Here is a 17061-nt window from a genome sequence, read left to right on the forward strand (position 1 = left end):
GGAAGACTCCATAAGGCCTATACTCCCTGGAGAGTTTAGCTACACAGTCTTCCTACCCTACTCTGGAATGCAGGATTACTTCCCCCCTGATGTCTGCTCTTTTTTTTTTTTTTTTTTTGACAGGAATGATCTTGCTGTCTTCTCTTATGCTTCTCTAAGCAGTACCTTTGCTCTTCCTGCAGAGCCCCGTGCTTACTTTCATCAGCATTCTCTCTCCTGAGTACAGCATCCCTGGTAGGCTGCTTCCGTGCTTACTCTTCAATCCCAGCTGAACTGCTGTTGTATTCTCAATGAGAACACCCTGATCTGCTTTTCAGTGCCATTGGTCCAGGGTTAGTAGAGTTTGTTAACTGAGGCTAGGTCTAGACTATGGGGTTTTATCGGAAAAAGCTACACGAATTGCACTCTGCAATTTGCGTAGTTTTTTTTATTGCTTTTGTGGAACAAGCTTTTCCACCATTTGGCCCCGTTTAGATGGGGCCAAATGGTGGAAAAGCCTCCTCTTTTGGTGGAGCCCTTATGCCTTGTGAAATGAGGTATACAGGGCTCCCCGAAAGAGCGCATTTGCTCTTCCACAAAAAAAAGCGGAAGAGCAAACAAGTTCCTTGGACGTGGCAAGGTTTTTGCGAGATACCAGAGATATCCTGCAAAAACCCCATAGTCTAGACATAGTCTTAGGACTAAAAATACCCCATAGTCTAGACGTAGCCTTACGACTTAAAGCAGCTACACTCATTTGTAACTCCAGTTTAGGAATTATTAAATGCTGTGTCCCAGCTTGGAGCTCCAGCATTTACACTATATTATGCAGAGCTGAGTCTTGGAGATGATCAATTAGCTCAAAGAAAAAAGTGGAGATTAAATGTGAGCTTCCTCTTCCAACTTAGCAAAATTTGTAAAGGAATCTATTCTGCCTAGTAGAGACTCTTTGTACTAATGCAGACCCATACTCAAGTGTCAGTAACTCTGAGAACCTGAAAGCAGCCTTCGTAGATAAGTGACATTTGTGTTTCTAAACTAATCCCTGTCTCTCCAAGGAAAACCAACAGACTTTGGTTACGATTTATGAGCTTTTATACACCTTTATAAAATACGTATTTGGTGCAGGAATCACATGAAACCACTCTTTCACTTTTAAAAGACTGACTGTTGGTGTTCCAGTGTGAGGCATGAAATTAATTAAACATGGGGTCACATTCTTAGCTGGTATAAATCAGCATAGCTCAATTTAAGCCAACAGAGCACACTGATTTACATCAGCTGAGAATCAAGCCCAGTTTGCTCAAGAAGTATAGATAGCTTGAGCTTTCTATATACTCAAACAGTAAACCGTCCTTGCAATCTTGTACTCAAATAGGAAATGAACTCTGGTATTTTACTTTAACATTCCCTTCTTCATCTAACTTTATTCTCAGCAAATAATAAGGTTAATATTGGATAATGTTGCTAGACTACTGTGGTAAGAAACTTTTATTTGTTCTGCAGTAAGCATCCGCTTTGTATACCCTACATACGATTGCAACAACTTTAGCAAATATACACTGTAAGGGTATGTCTACACTACAAAGTTAATTTGAACTAACAGATGTTAGTTCAAATTAACTTTAATAGGAGCTACACATACAAACCGCTAGTTCAAACTTAATTCGAACTAGCGGAGCGCTTAATTCGAACTAGGTAAACCTCATTCTACGAGGACTAACGCCTAGTTCAAATCAAGTAGTTCGAATTAAGGGCTGTGTAGCCACTTAATTCGAACTAATGGGAGACTAGCCCTCCCCAGCTTTCCCTGGTGGTCACTCTGGGCACCACCAGGGAAACTTGTCTGCCCCCCTCCCGGCCACGGAGCCCTTAAAGGGGCACGGTCTGGCTACGATGCCCATGCCAGGTGCAAGCCTGCCAGCACCCAGCCAGCAGACCCTGCACCTGGCACGGCACGAGCCAGCCACTCGCTGCCACTCAGCCCTCCGCCTCTTCCCGGGACCAGGCTGGCGGCTCCCAGGAGCCTGTCCGGGGCTGTAAGAGGCAGGCGCCCGCCTGGTCTAGTGCGGACATCGTGGACCTCATCCAGGTTTGGGGGGAAGCCTCCAACGTCCACGACCTCCGCACTAGGCACAGGGAAGTGGCCATCTAGGGTAGGATAGCTGCCAGCCTGGCCACCAAAGGCCACATGCAAACCCAGGAGCAGGTTTGCATGAAAATCAAGATGGTCCAGTGAGACCCCCGACCCTGAGCTTAGAACATAAGAACATAAAAACGGCCATACTGGGTCAGACCAAAGGTCCATCTAGCCCAATAGCCTGTCTGCCGACAGTGGCCAACACTAGGTACCCTGGAGGGGATGGACCGAAGACAATGACCAAGCTATTTGTCTCGTGCCATCCATCTCCAGCCTTCCACAAACAGAGGCCAGGGACACCATTTCTACTCCCTGGCTAATAGCACTCCTTGGACCCAACCTCCATGAATTTATCTAACTTCTCTTTAAACTCTGTTCTAGTTCTAGCCTTCACAGCCTCCTGCAGCAAGGACTTACACAGGTTGACTATTTGCTTTGTGACGAAGAACTTTCTTTTATTAGTTTGAAGCCTGCTAGCCATTAATTTCATTTGGTGTCCTATAGTCCTTCTATTATGGGAACTAATGAAGAACTTTTCTTTATGCACCCTCTCCACACCACTCATGCTTTTATAGACCTCTGTCATATCCCCCCTCAGTCTCCTCTTTTCTAAGCTGAAAACTCCCAGTCTCTTTAGCCTCTTTTCATATGGTACCTGTTCCAAACCCCTGTTCATTTTAGTTGCCCTTCCCTCTCCCACCCTCTCTCTTCCCCTCTCCCACCTCCTTTTCCCAGTCTCCCCCAGTTTTGTTCAATAAAGAGAGTTTCTATTTTTGAACACACGTGTCCTTTATTTTGTACATCAGGAAGGGGAACTAGGGATGGGTAAGTGAAAGGATGTGAGGGGGGAATGGGGTACGAGCCCCCAATGAGGAAGACTGAGGTGGCTCTGCGGGCTCCTCGGGATGGAAACTCTCCTGCAGCCCCCCGATTACCCCCCCCCCCCCGCCCGGATGGCAGCCTGCGGCAAGTGCAGCCGAGCTGATGGCCAAGTGCTGTGATGTTCTGAGTGTGGGCATTAAGGGCACTCCAAGCCAGGACTGCTTTGCAAGCGGGGAACCCCTGAGAACTGTCTGTCCAGAGTGGGGGTCAGGTCCCTTTAAGCACAGCCCTCGGCTAGCCTGAGACAGCAGCTCCATGCTCTAAGTCCTAATCTGATGCCCTGCCGGCACTGCTTCCGGCCATCCTTAACCTTGGTTCAGGGTCCACTCAATGTGGACATGCTAGTTCAAATTAGCAAAATGCTAATTCAAACTAGTTTTTAGGTCTAGATGCACTAGTTCAAATTAGCTTAGTTCGAATTAAGTTAGTTCGAATTAGTGCTGTAGTGTAGACATACCCTAAGAGTGGCATCTCACATCATGAGGATCTCAATCCCTATTTCTGTATTAATACAAGGTTGAAATGCTCTAATACAGAAGTGGCTGCTGTAAGCTGACTTCCTGTACTGTAAAAAGAAAATCCTATATTTTATTAAAAATCTCTAGCACAGTACCCCTGCCCAAGTTCTGTTCCAGTTAACCCTTCTCATCCCTAGTTTACAGTTCGGTTCAGTGGCTCTCAGCACCCCTGCCTCTGTGCAGCACTAGTACAAGGTCTGTGTGCCACTTTGTAGACCATGAAAAGAGGACTTATGTGGGGCTTAACTGGTGAATATGTAACAAACACCCATTCATTGGGGCATTCTGTTCTTCTTTAGTAGCTGGCTGGACTACACGCAACTTGAGCTTGCTATAGGCTTCATTAGCAGATCTGGGTCGGTCAGCTCAGGTAGAAGAAGCTCATAATTTAAGATCGTGAATAGAACTGGTTGAAAAATTTCTGATGGAACAGTTTTCTCCCTATTCTGTCAAATTTCCATCAGTGAAACCACTCAGGCTGGGAGTTGGGGAACCAGCCAACTTCCTGGCTGGGTGGAGTACAACCTAACTGCTCCATTTTGTTGGAAATTCTGTGAATTCTGTGTTATTTCATTAATATTGTATTTCAATGCAGATCAAAATGAAATTTTCACAAACTGGATTTTTCTGCAAAATGGGAATTCCCTTTTTCTGCTCATCTCTAATACACAGTTTCCAGGTTTAGGCCCCACTGCCAACAGCTCATCCAGGAATCAGAATTACTCACAGACCCCATTCAGGCCCTCTGCACAATAGGAAATTTTACTTTTATGCAAGAAATAGTTTCCAGTGACAGAAAATATCCATATGAGTGATTAAAAAGCTTTCTTGCATGCTAACCAGGCCTGCCTATTTCTGCATGCTGTCTACTCAGGCCAGGTCTACACTGGGGGTATGTCTAGACTACATGGCTCCATCGACGGAGCCATGTAAAGTAGCTTACCTGACATAGTCAATGAAGTGGGGATTTAAATATCCCCCGCTTCATTAAAATAAAAATGGCCACCGCACTGTGCCGACAATCAGCTGTTCTAGCACAGCGCGGCAGTCTAGATGCGAATCCGTAGACAAAGGAAGCATTTGTCGACTGCTCCTGTAAACCTAATTTCACAAGGCATAAAGGAGCGGTCGGCAAAGGCTTCCCTTGTCGACCGATCCGCGTCTAGACTGCAGCACTGTGCTGGATCAGCTGATTGTCAGCACAGCGCGGTGGCCATTTTTATTTTAATGAAGCAGGGATTATTTAAATCCCCACTTTATTGACTATGTTGGGTAAACTAGTTTTCATGGCTCCGTCGACAGAGCCATGTAGTCTAGACATACCCTGAGAGAGAAAGTCCAGCTATGTAAATAGCATCACTGGAGTTGACGTACCTTAACTTGACTTACTGAGGCATCCCCACTGAGAGAGGTCATTGGGAGAAACTCTTCCTTTGACTTCCTGCTGAGTAGACAGCGTCAAAAGCCAAATTAAGCTATTTCTACTTAAGCTATGCAATTGACATAGCTGAAATTGCTTTGCTTAATTCAACTTTAGCTCTGCTATGTAGACATACCCTCAGAGATTAAACTTGATTGGGGGGGAGGGAGAAAATGCTTTTGGAAAACTCAAATGGAATGTCAATACTTTGTGCTACTGTTTTGGACTCAGAAAGAACTGACATGCCATGAAGGGAAAAAGGCAGATGTTGCTTCAGAATTTCCCATTTTCAAGGACTGCTACCGAAGAAGGTATACAATTGCTGGTTTGTTCCAAAGTATGTGATTGCTTCCTTGCATGAGTGAGTGCAATCAACACCAACAAGATTTAGTGTGTGGTTGCCACAGCTGGAGAAAATACAGTTTGGATTTTGCTCAAGAAAGACTGCTTGTACTCTGTTGTACTTCCCAGGCATATTGGATCCATTGTCATAGGCTTGACCAATGGAGACTCAAAAATTTTATTTGAAGCCTTCCAGAATTTCTAATACACAAGCTGCAATTTCTTTTCCAGTTTTTTCATGAAATTATAGAACAAAATGACTCGTTCTTCAATTGAAACCTTTGAACTTCATACAATTTTAACATCAAACAACCAAGGTTTTTATGAGAACAGTCAGGAGTTGCATCAACAATAATTGAAAAGTACTTCGCATACCATATCTCTTCAAGAATTGTTGTTTGCACAAATGTCCCACATAGCTCAATAAACTCGTTTTGTATTCTGATAGACAGCTAATGGACTTGCATGCATATTCCGCTCTCTTTTGATTCACAAACACACATAACATTCACGAACACACTTAACATAAAAGTGGGTCATATTTGCTAAGAAACTCAAGTATACCAAGAAAGTTTCCATTTGCAGGGCCACGCGTACCAAACAAAGCCAATCCTCAGAAAGAAAAAGAATGATATTCAACATGCGCTCAAGGAGTTTTTTCCAGTTATCAGTTCCTGTGTTTATTTCACTCAGGAGTAAGTTTTCACTTGAACTGTCAGCTAGTGCTGCTCTACCAGTGCTACTGTTCTGTGTAACAGTGTAACATAGTTATCTTTATGCGATACTGAAGTTTCATGTGCAGGTCTTTCAACTTCCTTCAACCTCTACTGTTGCTCAAACTGGATGGATAAGACAATACTGATGCATTTGAAGTATTACAGTTAAAAATGAAACAGGGTACACAGTATAGAACCTGCTTTTCCATGCTGGCAGAATTTTCCTAAAAGACACTCTTTATCATAGACAACTGTTCTTTTTCACTGGGGAGATCTATTGTAATATTCTTCAGCACAACTATCTTTGTGAGAGATACATGTTAAGGTGATATCTCACAGAAACTGGACATCTATGAGAGAGAAAAAAGGCTTCCAATCTTGTCTACATTAGTGTAATTATGGTATACTGGAAAATACTGTACTGGAAAAGATAGCTAATTACAAGTTGAAACTCTCTAGTATGGCACCCAGGGACCTGACCAGTCACAAACCAGAGAATTTGCCAAATCACAGAAGGTCAATATTGCCTGGAAGCATTACCAATACTTCTACTGTTTTCTGGGCTCTCTGAAGACAGCTGGGGTTAATTACAGCTAAATAACAGTACAGAACACTGAGAGACAGGATTGGTGGTTGTAAACAAACTTTATGGGATCACAGGAAACTTGGCCACATCACAGATACATTTGCATCCAGCTAACTAAAATCATGACAGACCATGGTTTGGATGTTGCCAGACCAGAGAGATTCAACCTGTACTGCTTTTTCAAAATGGCAGTTATGAATGCCTTATTTTAATACAATATGTTATGTTATTTATCAATAACCAAAGAGTGCTTACCCTCCATTTGCTCTTTCACCTTGGTTACGTCTAGACTGGCCCTTTCTCCGGAAGAGGCATGCAAAGCAGGCAAGTCAGAATAGGGAAATCCGCGGGGGATTTAAATAAACATGGCCGCCGCTTTTTTTTCGGCTTGGGGAAAAGCCGGAAAAAAGCGTCTAGGGTGGCATGATCCTCCGGAATAAAGCCCTTTTCCGGAGGATCTCTTATTCCTACTTGCAAGGGCTTTATTCCGGAGGATCGCGCCAGTGTAGACGCTCTTTTCCGGCTTTTCCCCAAGCCGGAAAAAAAGCGGCAGCCATGTTTATTTAAATCCCCCGCGGATTTCCCTATTCTGACTTGCCTGCTTTGCATGCCTCTTCCGGAGAAGGGGCCAGTCTAGACGTAGCCCTTCTGCATAGAAGAATAAGGGTATGTCTAGACTGCAAGGTATCCCGGAAAAGCTCTGCCGTGTCCAGGGAACGTGTTTGCTCTTCGCTCTTCCGCAAAAAAAAGTGAAACGCGCTCTTTCACGGAGCCCTTTATACCTCATTCTACGAGGAATAAGGGCTTCTCCAAAAGAGGAGGCTTTTCTACCATTTGGCCCCATCTAGGCAGAAAAGCCTCTTCTGGAAAAGCAATCGGAAAAAGCTATGGAAATTGCGGCGTGCAATTTGCCTAGCCTTTTTCCAAAAAAAGGCTATAGTGCAGACCTAGCGTTACTGTACAGTGAGAAAGGTATTTCTTTTTTCCAACACATTCCTAAATCCATAACAATTGTAAAACAGTCCATTCTTCAAATAAATTAATAATATATGCATAAAATCATTGTTCTTAATAGTAACAGGAAATATACTGGAACTGATAAATTAATCCTGAGTGCTCTATTTTTATAATTCTATCCACTTGTCTCTGTTTTTCATTCCTGTGATAAAATGTCAGTCTTCATTAATAAAGAATGCACAAAACAGAAAGACATAACATTCTGCACTTATTTATTAAGAAACCCTAGATGCTTTATAACCATTTCAAAATAACAAATATACGAGCAACCTACATGGATGCTAGAGTAAAGCCACTGGCCCTGAAAACAAAAATATTGTCAGTCTGTTTCTGCACGCTCATAGCCATCTGAAAATTTCATTTTTTTGGACAGAGCTTTTCTTGATTGGTCTCCACCCAAAAGTTTTGTATTAGTATTCCCTTATCTTTGGTGAATTAGAGCATTACCTATACTATACTGTCTTGACTTAGGAATGTGTTAGGAAAAAGAAACACATTTCTCACTGACACACTTCATTGCTAGTCTTCCTCACAAAAAATGTCAATGACTGAAGCTTTAAATTTGGCATGTAAATAGCTCTGACTGAAGAAGTCCTCTAGGACCAAGTTTGGGTGGAACACGAAACAGAAATTAAAAGCTATGAAGGTTTGCATGTGATATGCTATCCTATATGTTTTTTTGTACTACCCTTATCACTGTAGTACATAGTGACAGAGAATGGTTTCATTGGGGTTTTTTTGGTCAGAGCCTCTGACACACTGAAACCTCAGTTGGGGGCCACACACAAGTGTGGAAAAAAATAAAATGAACAAAAAATCTTCACTCACTGACCCGACTCCACTCACACAGCTCAGGGCACCAGGGCTCCAACCCTGGGGGGAGAACGCTGAGGCTCAGAGCTTCCTCCAGCAGTGGTGCAAGCCGGTACTCCCACTCCAGGCCCGGGGGGTGACACCGAGGCACAGAGACTTGTTATGGGGCAGGACCATGAGCACCAGCTCCCCCTGCTGCGGAGGAAGCCCCTAGTCTTCCTATGGGCCACACCAAGGTAAGCCAGGGGCTGGATCTGGCCCACAGGCCATAGGTTCCCCGCCCCTGTTAGTACACAATGTGTACTGAGTATGAGCAGTTGAAAATATCACAGTTCTAGAGAGATGTCATGTTCATGTATCACCTTTTTCCCCACACGGACACTATTCAGTGTATGTCAAGAGCCACTAGTAAGTCTTCAATCTCCAAAGAAGCTCATCCATGTGAGGATGATATAAAAAAAACAGAGGACGAATTGGGGAGTTATTTATAGTTTCAGAGGGATAGCCGCGTTAGTCTGTAAGAAGAAAAACTTAAACAACAAATAGTCTAGTAGCACCATAAAGACTAACAAAACATGTAGATGGTATCTTGAGCTTTCGTGGGCACAACCCACTTCTTCAGATGACTGGAGTATTAGAAGTCCAGATCCAAGAATAAATAAGGAAAAGGGGCGAGGGCAAGGAGAATGAGTAGATTGTTCAAGTAGTTACAAGAAGCTGATCAGAACAATTAGCACCTCCACTGGTTAGTTGGTTGGTCAAGTCATTAGGATGTGGAAGGTAGTGTGCGAGCAAGCCGATGTCTCTGTTCATTCCATTCTCATAAGAATTAAACTAGTAAATGAAGTTAAGTTCAAACCCTTCCCTGCGTATTTGGCTTGTGGAATTGACCTGAAAAAAACACAGTGACTTGGTGATCCATTAATGAGTGCCCAGGCAGGTTAAAGTGTTCTCTAACAGGTTTCTGTGTGTTGCCTTTACAGTCTCTACAGGAAAGAATTAATGGACACAAATCAGATATCCATAAATTCCACAAGCCAAATACACATACACAGAGAAGCATATCTGCACATACCTCAGAGCATATAAAATGTATTCTGCATTTGGATGGAAAAGATCAGACGGAACATTGAACACAGCTACAACACTGCATATAAAACATTTATTTCAACATAAACACTATGTAAAAGCTTTTAGGATCCACATTTTGCCCCTCCCTCAACAACCTTACCGTATTAAAAATGAACCTTGATACCATTTTGCACAGCAAGAGGTGTTGTTTCCTAAGTCCACTGTATTTGCATTAAATAACTTCATAATCACATTTAACAGCAAAGTGCTCAATTGCTACCAATCTACTAAAATATATTGTAACAAATACAGTCAGCATTTTCCATACCGTATGCTGGTAAATGTTAATCTACAGGGAACCAATTAAAACTCTGGAAAACTTGGAACACAGACATATGGAACAAAACAAAGCAACATACCAGTGCTTGCTCAGTACACTGATGAGGGCATGATAATATTATAGGACAAATAAACATTACTTTAATTAAATGCATTGAAAGGTAATATACAGTGGGAATCTAAAGCATTTGTTTGTGGTGATCTTAGTATTAATGATATGAAAAACTAAAGCCATTTTTGTAAACACAATATCAACGCAATTCATGTACTCACCTCAAGAACACAATGTGGGAATTAATTATCTAGACATTTTTCTCTTGCAACCCTAGGGATGTTAGAATTTAACCGATTATCAACATATTGGTTGATGTTATCAGTTAAACTCTCCCTAGGAGTGGAGCTAGCAGCCCCTGCTTGCCCTGCTCTGGAGAAAGCTTCACTGAAGGCTCTGCAGTATGAAGCTTATTTAAGCTTTAGACCATAAAGCTCACAGTGTGTGTAACTGCTAAAATTTTTAGTGGTTACATGGTTACCTTATTAAACAACTTTTAACATCCTAACCCTGCATACCCTTGGTGGAGAAAACAATCTACATTTGATTTCAAGTAGGAATTGGTTAAGAATTTAGAAGTGGAAGCAATCTGGGTGAAAGTGATTATGAAAGGATGTACTGTACATGATTCTAAGTAATGGTAGGAGAGCAAACAGCAGACTAAAGATAATGGATTTCAAGAACATAGATTTTAGCAAACTCGGGAAGTTGGTAGGTGAGATCCCATGGGAAGCAAGTCTAAAGGGAAAAACAGTCTGAGACAGCTGGCAGTTTCTCAAAGAAACATTATTAAGAGCCAAAGAGCAAATTATATCACTGCATAGGAAGACAGACAGACCAAAAAAGTGGACACTAGGTCAAATAATGAAGGATGAATATTAAAAAAAACCAAACACAAGCACACCGAGGCAAAATTGTAAACATAGAACAAAATAAGTTTCAACTAGCTAGAAACATAAAGGGCAAAAAGATACATTCTACAAAATACATTAGAAGCTAGAAAAACATCAAGGAGAGTGCAGGCCTATTACTCAATGTGTGTGTGTGGGGGGGGAAACTATAACAGAAAATGTGCAAATGGAGAAAGTGCTGAATGCCTTTTTTGTTTATTTTCACCAAAAAGGTTACTAGTGATTGGACATTCAACACAGAATGCCAATGAAAATGAGGTAGGATCAGAGGCTCAAATAGGAAAAGTACAAGTAAAAAATTACTTGATGTGTGTCTTCATGTACCGAGCTGCACATCATGTGAAAATGCTCTATGCCAACAGGAGACCACCATATGATAACTGACATCACAAAACCACCTCCATGAACGGCAGGAATTATGGTGGTGGGAGAAGCTCTCCCGGCAACATAACATGGCAAACATGAGCAGTTACGCCACTCCCAACCAATGCAAGCTGTGGACTGTGGTGCAGTCTGGAGAACAGAGTGGTGAGCAAGGCTGGAAGCATTGTCCTGAAGCAGAAATTGCGGATCAAGGGAGCAATGCAGGTCCACAGCCAGAGGGTAGACACAAAGAGCTCGGAGCAACAACAGGCAAGATACCAACCAGAAGGCAGCATACTTCATGGACTGAATTAATTTCTGGCACGACTGGCAGGAGGTGCTGCAGTGGTGACTCAACCCCACTACACATATGCAATTATGAAGTAGTTAGGTCAATATGTTATATGGACAAATACGACAAGGTGGATAAAGATAAGTCAACGCACCCTATCCTCTTATAAATCTAGGAAAAGAGTTACCAAACTACTGCATCAAGAAAAACCTTTTGCAATTAATTTACCTAACTTGCCAACAGCTTTTTGACTGAATGTATAAATCCACATTGGGACTAAAGGAGCCAAGGAGCAGTTCTTGGCCCAGTGGGGGGTCTGGCCTGGCAGATCCTGCTCCAGCTGGATGAGGATTTTAAAAAGATCAGCTCAGATGGTGGCAGACAGGAAAGAGATCCCTCTTGAGTGCAGCAGGAGTCGTAGGTGAAGGGAAAGAAATCTACAACTGGCTGCTCCCTCCAGCCGTAGAGAAAGAGCTACCCTTCCTCTAAAACTATGGAATCCTTTCCTCTACCTTCCAGAAGATCACCTGTCAGGCTTTTGTCTATATCGGGGTCAGCAATAATTTTTGCCTGGGGACCACTTCAAAATTTTTGTAGTAGTCCTGGGCCACCCCGTAAGGGGTGTGGCCTAAACAGGAAGGGGAGGGGCCTAAATTGGAAGGGAAGGGGCTACCCCACCCCCAGGCCATGATTGGCCTTGGGGCAGGAGAGCAGCAGAGCCTCCACGAGCCAGATCCACCCGCTTGGCGGGCCAGATCCGGCCCACAGAAGCCCTTTTGCCCACCCCAGTCTATATTCTGGATAAGTAGCTCAGGGTATGTCTACACTACAGCATTAATTCGAACTAACTTAATTCGAATTAGTTAATTCGAACTAAGCTAATTCGAACTAGTGCATCTAGACCTAAAAACTAGTTTGAATTAGCATTTTGCTAATTCGAACTAGCATGTCCACATTGAGTGGACCCTGAACCGAGGTTAAGGATGGCTGGAAGCAGTGCCGGCAGGGCATCAGATTAGGACTTAGAGCATGGAGCTGCTGTCTCAGGCTAGCCGAGGGCTGTGCTTAAAGGGACCCAACCCCCACCCCAGACAGACAGTTCTCAGGGGTTCCCCGCTTGCAAAGGAGTCCTGGCTTGGAGTGCCCTGAGTGCCCACACTCGGCACATCACAGCGCTCAGCCATCAGCCCGGCTGCACTTGCCGCAGGCTGCCATCCGGGGGGGTTCAACTGGGGGGCTGCAGGAGAGCTTCCGCCCCGAGGAGTCCGCAGAGCCACCCCAGTCCTCCCCATCGGGGGCTCATACCCCATTCCTCCCTCACCTCCTTCCAATTACCCCTCCCTAGCCCCCCTTCCTGATGTACAAAATAAAGGACACGTGTGTTCAAAAATAGAAACTCTCTTTATTGAACAAAACTGGGGGAGACTGGGAAAAGGAGGTGGGAGAGGGGAAGAGACAGGGTGGGAGAGGGAAGGGCAACTAAAATGAACAGGGGTTTGGAACAGGTCCCATATGAAGAGAGGCTAAAGAGACTGGGAGTTTTCAGCTTAGAAAAGAGGAGACTGAGGGGGGATATGATAGAGGTCTATAAAAGCATGAGTGGCGTGGAGAGGGTGCATAAAGAAAAGTACTTCATTAGTTTCCATAATAAGAAGGACTAGAGGACACCAAATGAAATTAATAGGTAGCAGGCTTCAAACTAATAACAGAAAGTTCTTCTTCACAAAGCAAATAGTCAACCTGTGGAACTCCTTGCTGCAGGAGGCTGTGAAGGCTAGAACTAGAACAGAGTCTAAAGAGAAGTTAGATAAATTCATGGAGGTTGGGTCCATGGAGTGCTATTAGCCAAGGGTAGAAATGGTGTCCCTGGCCTCTGTTTGTGGAAGGCTGGAGATGGATGGCATGAGACAAATGGCATGGTCATTGTCTTCAGTCCATCCCCTCCAGGGTACCTAGTGTTGGCCGCTGTCAGCAGACAGGCTATTGGGCTAGATGGACCTTTTGTCTGACCCAATACGGCCATTCTAAGCTCAGGGCTCAGGGTCGGGGGTCTCACTGGACCACCCTGATTTTCATGCAGACTTGCTCCTGGGTGGCCAGGCTGGCAGCTATCCTGCCCTAGACGGCCTCTTTCCTGTGCCTAGTGCGGAGATCGTGGATTAGGTCCACGATGTCCGCACTAGACCAGGTGGGCGCCCGCCTCTTGCGGACTTGGGCAGGCTCCCGGGAGCCGCCAGCCTAGTCCCGGGAAGAGGCGGGAGGCTGGGTGGCAGCGGGTGTCTGGCTCGTGCCGTGCCAGGTGCAGGGTCTGCTGGCTGGATGCTTGCAGGCTTGCACCTGGCACGGGCACCGTAGCCAGACCGTGCCCCTTTAAGGGCTCCAGGGCCGGGAGTTTCCCTGGTAGTGCCCAGAGTGGCCACCAGGGCAAGCTGGGAAGTGCTAGCCTCCCACTAGTTCGAATTAAGTGGCTACACAGCCCTTAATTCGAACTACTTAATTCGAACTAGGCGTTAGTCCTCGTGGAATGAGATTTACCTAGTTCGAATTAAGTGTTCCGCTAGTTCGAATTAAGTTCGAACTAGAGGTTTGTATGTGTAACGCCTATCAAAGTTAATTTGAACTAACGTCTGTTAGTTCCAATTAACTTTGTAGTGTAAACATACCCAGTCTGGGACATAGCCCCTTGCCTTACCCTCTGTATCACTGAACTACAGCCCCTTCTAACTAATAGCCTTAGAGCTAAAAGACTACAGCCCCACAGCAGCCATGCCTCAGGCTCCTGATAGGCTGGACAGGCACCATTCTCATTGGATATTTAGATTAGATAAAGATCCCTAACAAAAAGAGAAACCTGTTTGTGCAACAGAGTGTTGCCTGATGGTTGTAGGCTAGATTCCCTTGCACATGCACTCACCCCCACTGACTCAGACTCTTGGAATAAATCATCTAGCTACCAATTCTTGTTGCGAGAACTCTGACTGTTGCTCAGAACTGCCTCAAATACCAGTTGACCTTCTGTTTACGTAATCATCCGTGCACATTTTTGACCACTGCTCTGGACTACCATCAGCCCATCCTGGCCAGTGGACATTACATCTGGGGCTCGTCTACACTGGCCCCTTTTCCGGAAGGGGCATGTAAATTTCATGAGTCGTAGTAGGGAAATGCGCGGGGGATTTAAATATCCCCCGCGGCATTTAAATAAAAATGTCCGCCGCTTTTTTCCGGCTTTTAAAAAAGCCGGAAAAGAGCGTCTACACTGGCCCCGATCCTCCGGAAAAAAGCGCCCTATTCCGGAGGCTCTTATTCCTACTTCAAAGTACTTTTTCCGGAGGATCGGGGCCAGTGTAGACACTCTTTTCCGGCTTTTTTAAAAGCCGGAAAAAAGCGGCGGACATTTTTATTTAAATGCCGCGGGGGATATTTAAATCCCCCACGCATTTCCCTACTACGACTCATGAAATTACATGCCCCTTCCGGAAAAGGGGCCAGTGTAGACGTAGCCCTGAAGTCCTCTGCAGTATTTGTTATCACTGACTCTCACAGAGCCCTGGGTGGGAGCCTCATAGAAAGAGGGAGGACCCGGGCTCCCCTACCAATCACTCTGTTTGTTTTGTATGGGACACAAACCCCTTTATACACCCACCTTCCTGGCAGATAAGGTATTGTGAACCCCAAAGCAAGGGAATACAACCCACAGGGACCTGGAGGTGAGTTGAAGACCCTTTCTTATAGGAATTTTGGACTATTGGACTCTGTTACCCTTACAGAGTCCATCCCCTTTTGGGGGTATGTCTACACTAGCCCCCTAGTTCGAACCTCATTCCAGGAGGAGTAACAGGTAATTTGAACTAAGGACTTAGTTCGAAATACCATTTCACTGCCGCGTGTAGCTGCGGGCAGTTAGTCCGGACTAGTGGCATTTAAAAATGGCGACCGGACGGAAAGATGCAAATAAAGCCCAGGATATTTAAATCCCGGGCTTCATTTGCAACTTCGAATGCCTACATTAGCCTCCCTAGTTTGAACTAGGAGGCTAGTGTAGACATACCCTAAATGAGTAGCCCAAGTGCTAAATTGTTACCTACCAGAAGGGGAACTTCCATAACATCAGAGTGAGTGTTGGTATGGGATACTAGAGATAGATGTAGGAGAGCTGGGATCCCAGTGACCTACTATTAGACAATATCACCAGTAAGCCCAGCATCACAGGACCACTGAAAAGAGGTTAATGATTGTCTGAGCAAGATGTCCTCCTACCCCCTCCTACACACTGAGGCTACATCTATACTGTAGGCTTCTTGCACAAGAACTGTTTTGCGCAAGAGTTTCTGCGCAAAAATTCTTGCCCAAGAGCATCCATGGCAGTGTGGACGCTATCTTGCGCAAGAAAGCGCTGATGGCCATTTTAGCCATAGAGGTTTCTTGCACAAGAAACTCCTGTTGCCCATCCACACTGCCTTCTTGCGCAAGAGGGTTTATTCCTCGGGGGAGAGGAATAACTCTTGCGCAAGAAGCCCTATTTTCTGATGCTTTACTGTATATTTACTTGTGCAAGAACGCACATGCAGTGTAGACGCTCCGCAGGTTTTTGCGCAAGAACAGCCGTTCTTGCCCAAAAAGCCTGCAGTGTAGACCTGGCCTGATTTTGTTGAATCTTCACAATTGGAATTACCAAGACTGGGCTGCTTATTATCCCCACTAAAGTTGCTGCTCCAGCTAATTCAAAATATCTTTACAAAAATATTTTGAAAAGTTGAAAATGAAGCACATAGAAGGAAACTAATTGCATTTTATCTTTGTCTGTTATTCACTATTTGGTATGCTCCATATTTGAAAAGCACATCTTAGTATTTCATATTTTTCACACCTCGCTAAATACTTACCCTGTTGCCTGTGATCAAATACATCTCCACCAAACAAAACTTTAGCTACTTCTGCCATAGTCAAACAGCAGCCATTAACATTCATTATGCGTAAGCTAAAATAGTTCCCTGGGAGATGTTCCAGTAAAACAGGTGTTCCAGTTAAGCATATCCCAACTAAGTGGAATTTACAACTAAGCATATCCCAACTAAGTGGAATTTACAACTAAGCATATCCCAGCTAAGTGGAATTAAATTAATTAATTAACAACCCCAAAAAAAGTGTATTTGTGGAGAGGCAAAATCTTACAATGGACAGTTGCATAATTATTTCTAGTGTTAACTAACCTATGCAAAAATTCAGAAGGACCTAACTCTGGTGTGAACCTCAGAGAGCACAATACACTTCAAAACATGAACTGGACATAAATTCCATTGCCTTTAATAGATTTTTGAATTTTTCTGAGGAGATTATACTGTTTGTTTTTATTTAAATAAATTCAGGGGGGAAAGTGTTTGGCATTGCTGTACCAGAAGTTTTTGGTTTGAATTAAGAAATAAAATCCTAGCCATAATAAAAAGCAAGCATTCAGTGAAATTACAAGGCTAAATAAAACAGAGACAAGGCCATCTACTATGTACTTAATTTGTGGAACTCACAGCTGCAGAATATTAAGAATTTCATTTCCCCCTTCATGGGAAATAACCCATAAATAGTAGTATACATTGTGCTACTATGTTCTCCAGTTTTTGTG

The 17061-nt window shown here is 44.0% G+C and overlaps 1 protein-coding gene across 1 annotated transcript in view; it reads right to left on the minus strand.

Moving 5' to 3' along the window:
* Positions 1 to 16412, minus strand: part of LOC149524135 (protein prune homolog 2-like) — a 103624-nt gene extending 87212 nt beyond the window's left edge. Inside the window, exon 1 of the mRNA XM_089779535.1 lies at positions 16328 to 16412. Within this exon, the coding sequence (XP_089635661.1) occupies positions 16328 to 16412 (85 nt within the window). The remainder of the gene's footprint in view (positions 1 to 16327) is intronic.
* Between the last annotated feature and the right edge of the window lie 649 nt (positions 16413 to 17061).

Source organism: Pelodiscus sinensis, chromosome 6 (assembly GCF_052426305.1).
Source record: "Pelodiscus sinensis isolate ZL-2025 chromosome 6, ASM5242630v1, whole genome shotgun sequence".
Classification (NCBI taxonomy): Eukaryota; Metazoa; Chordata; order Testudines; family Trionychidae; genus Pelodiscus; species Pelodiscus sinensis.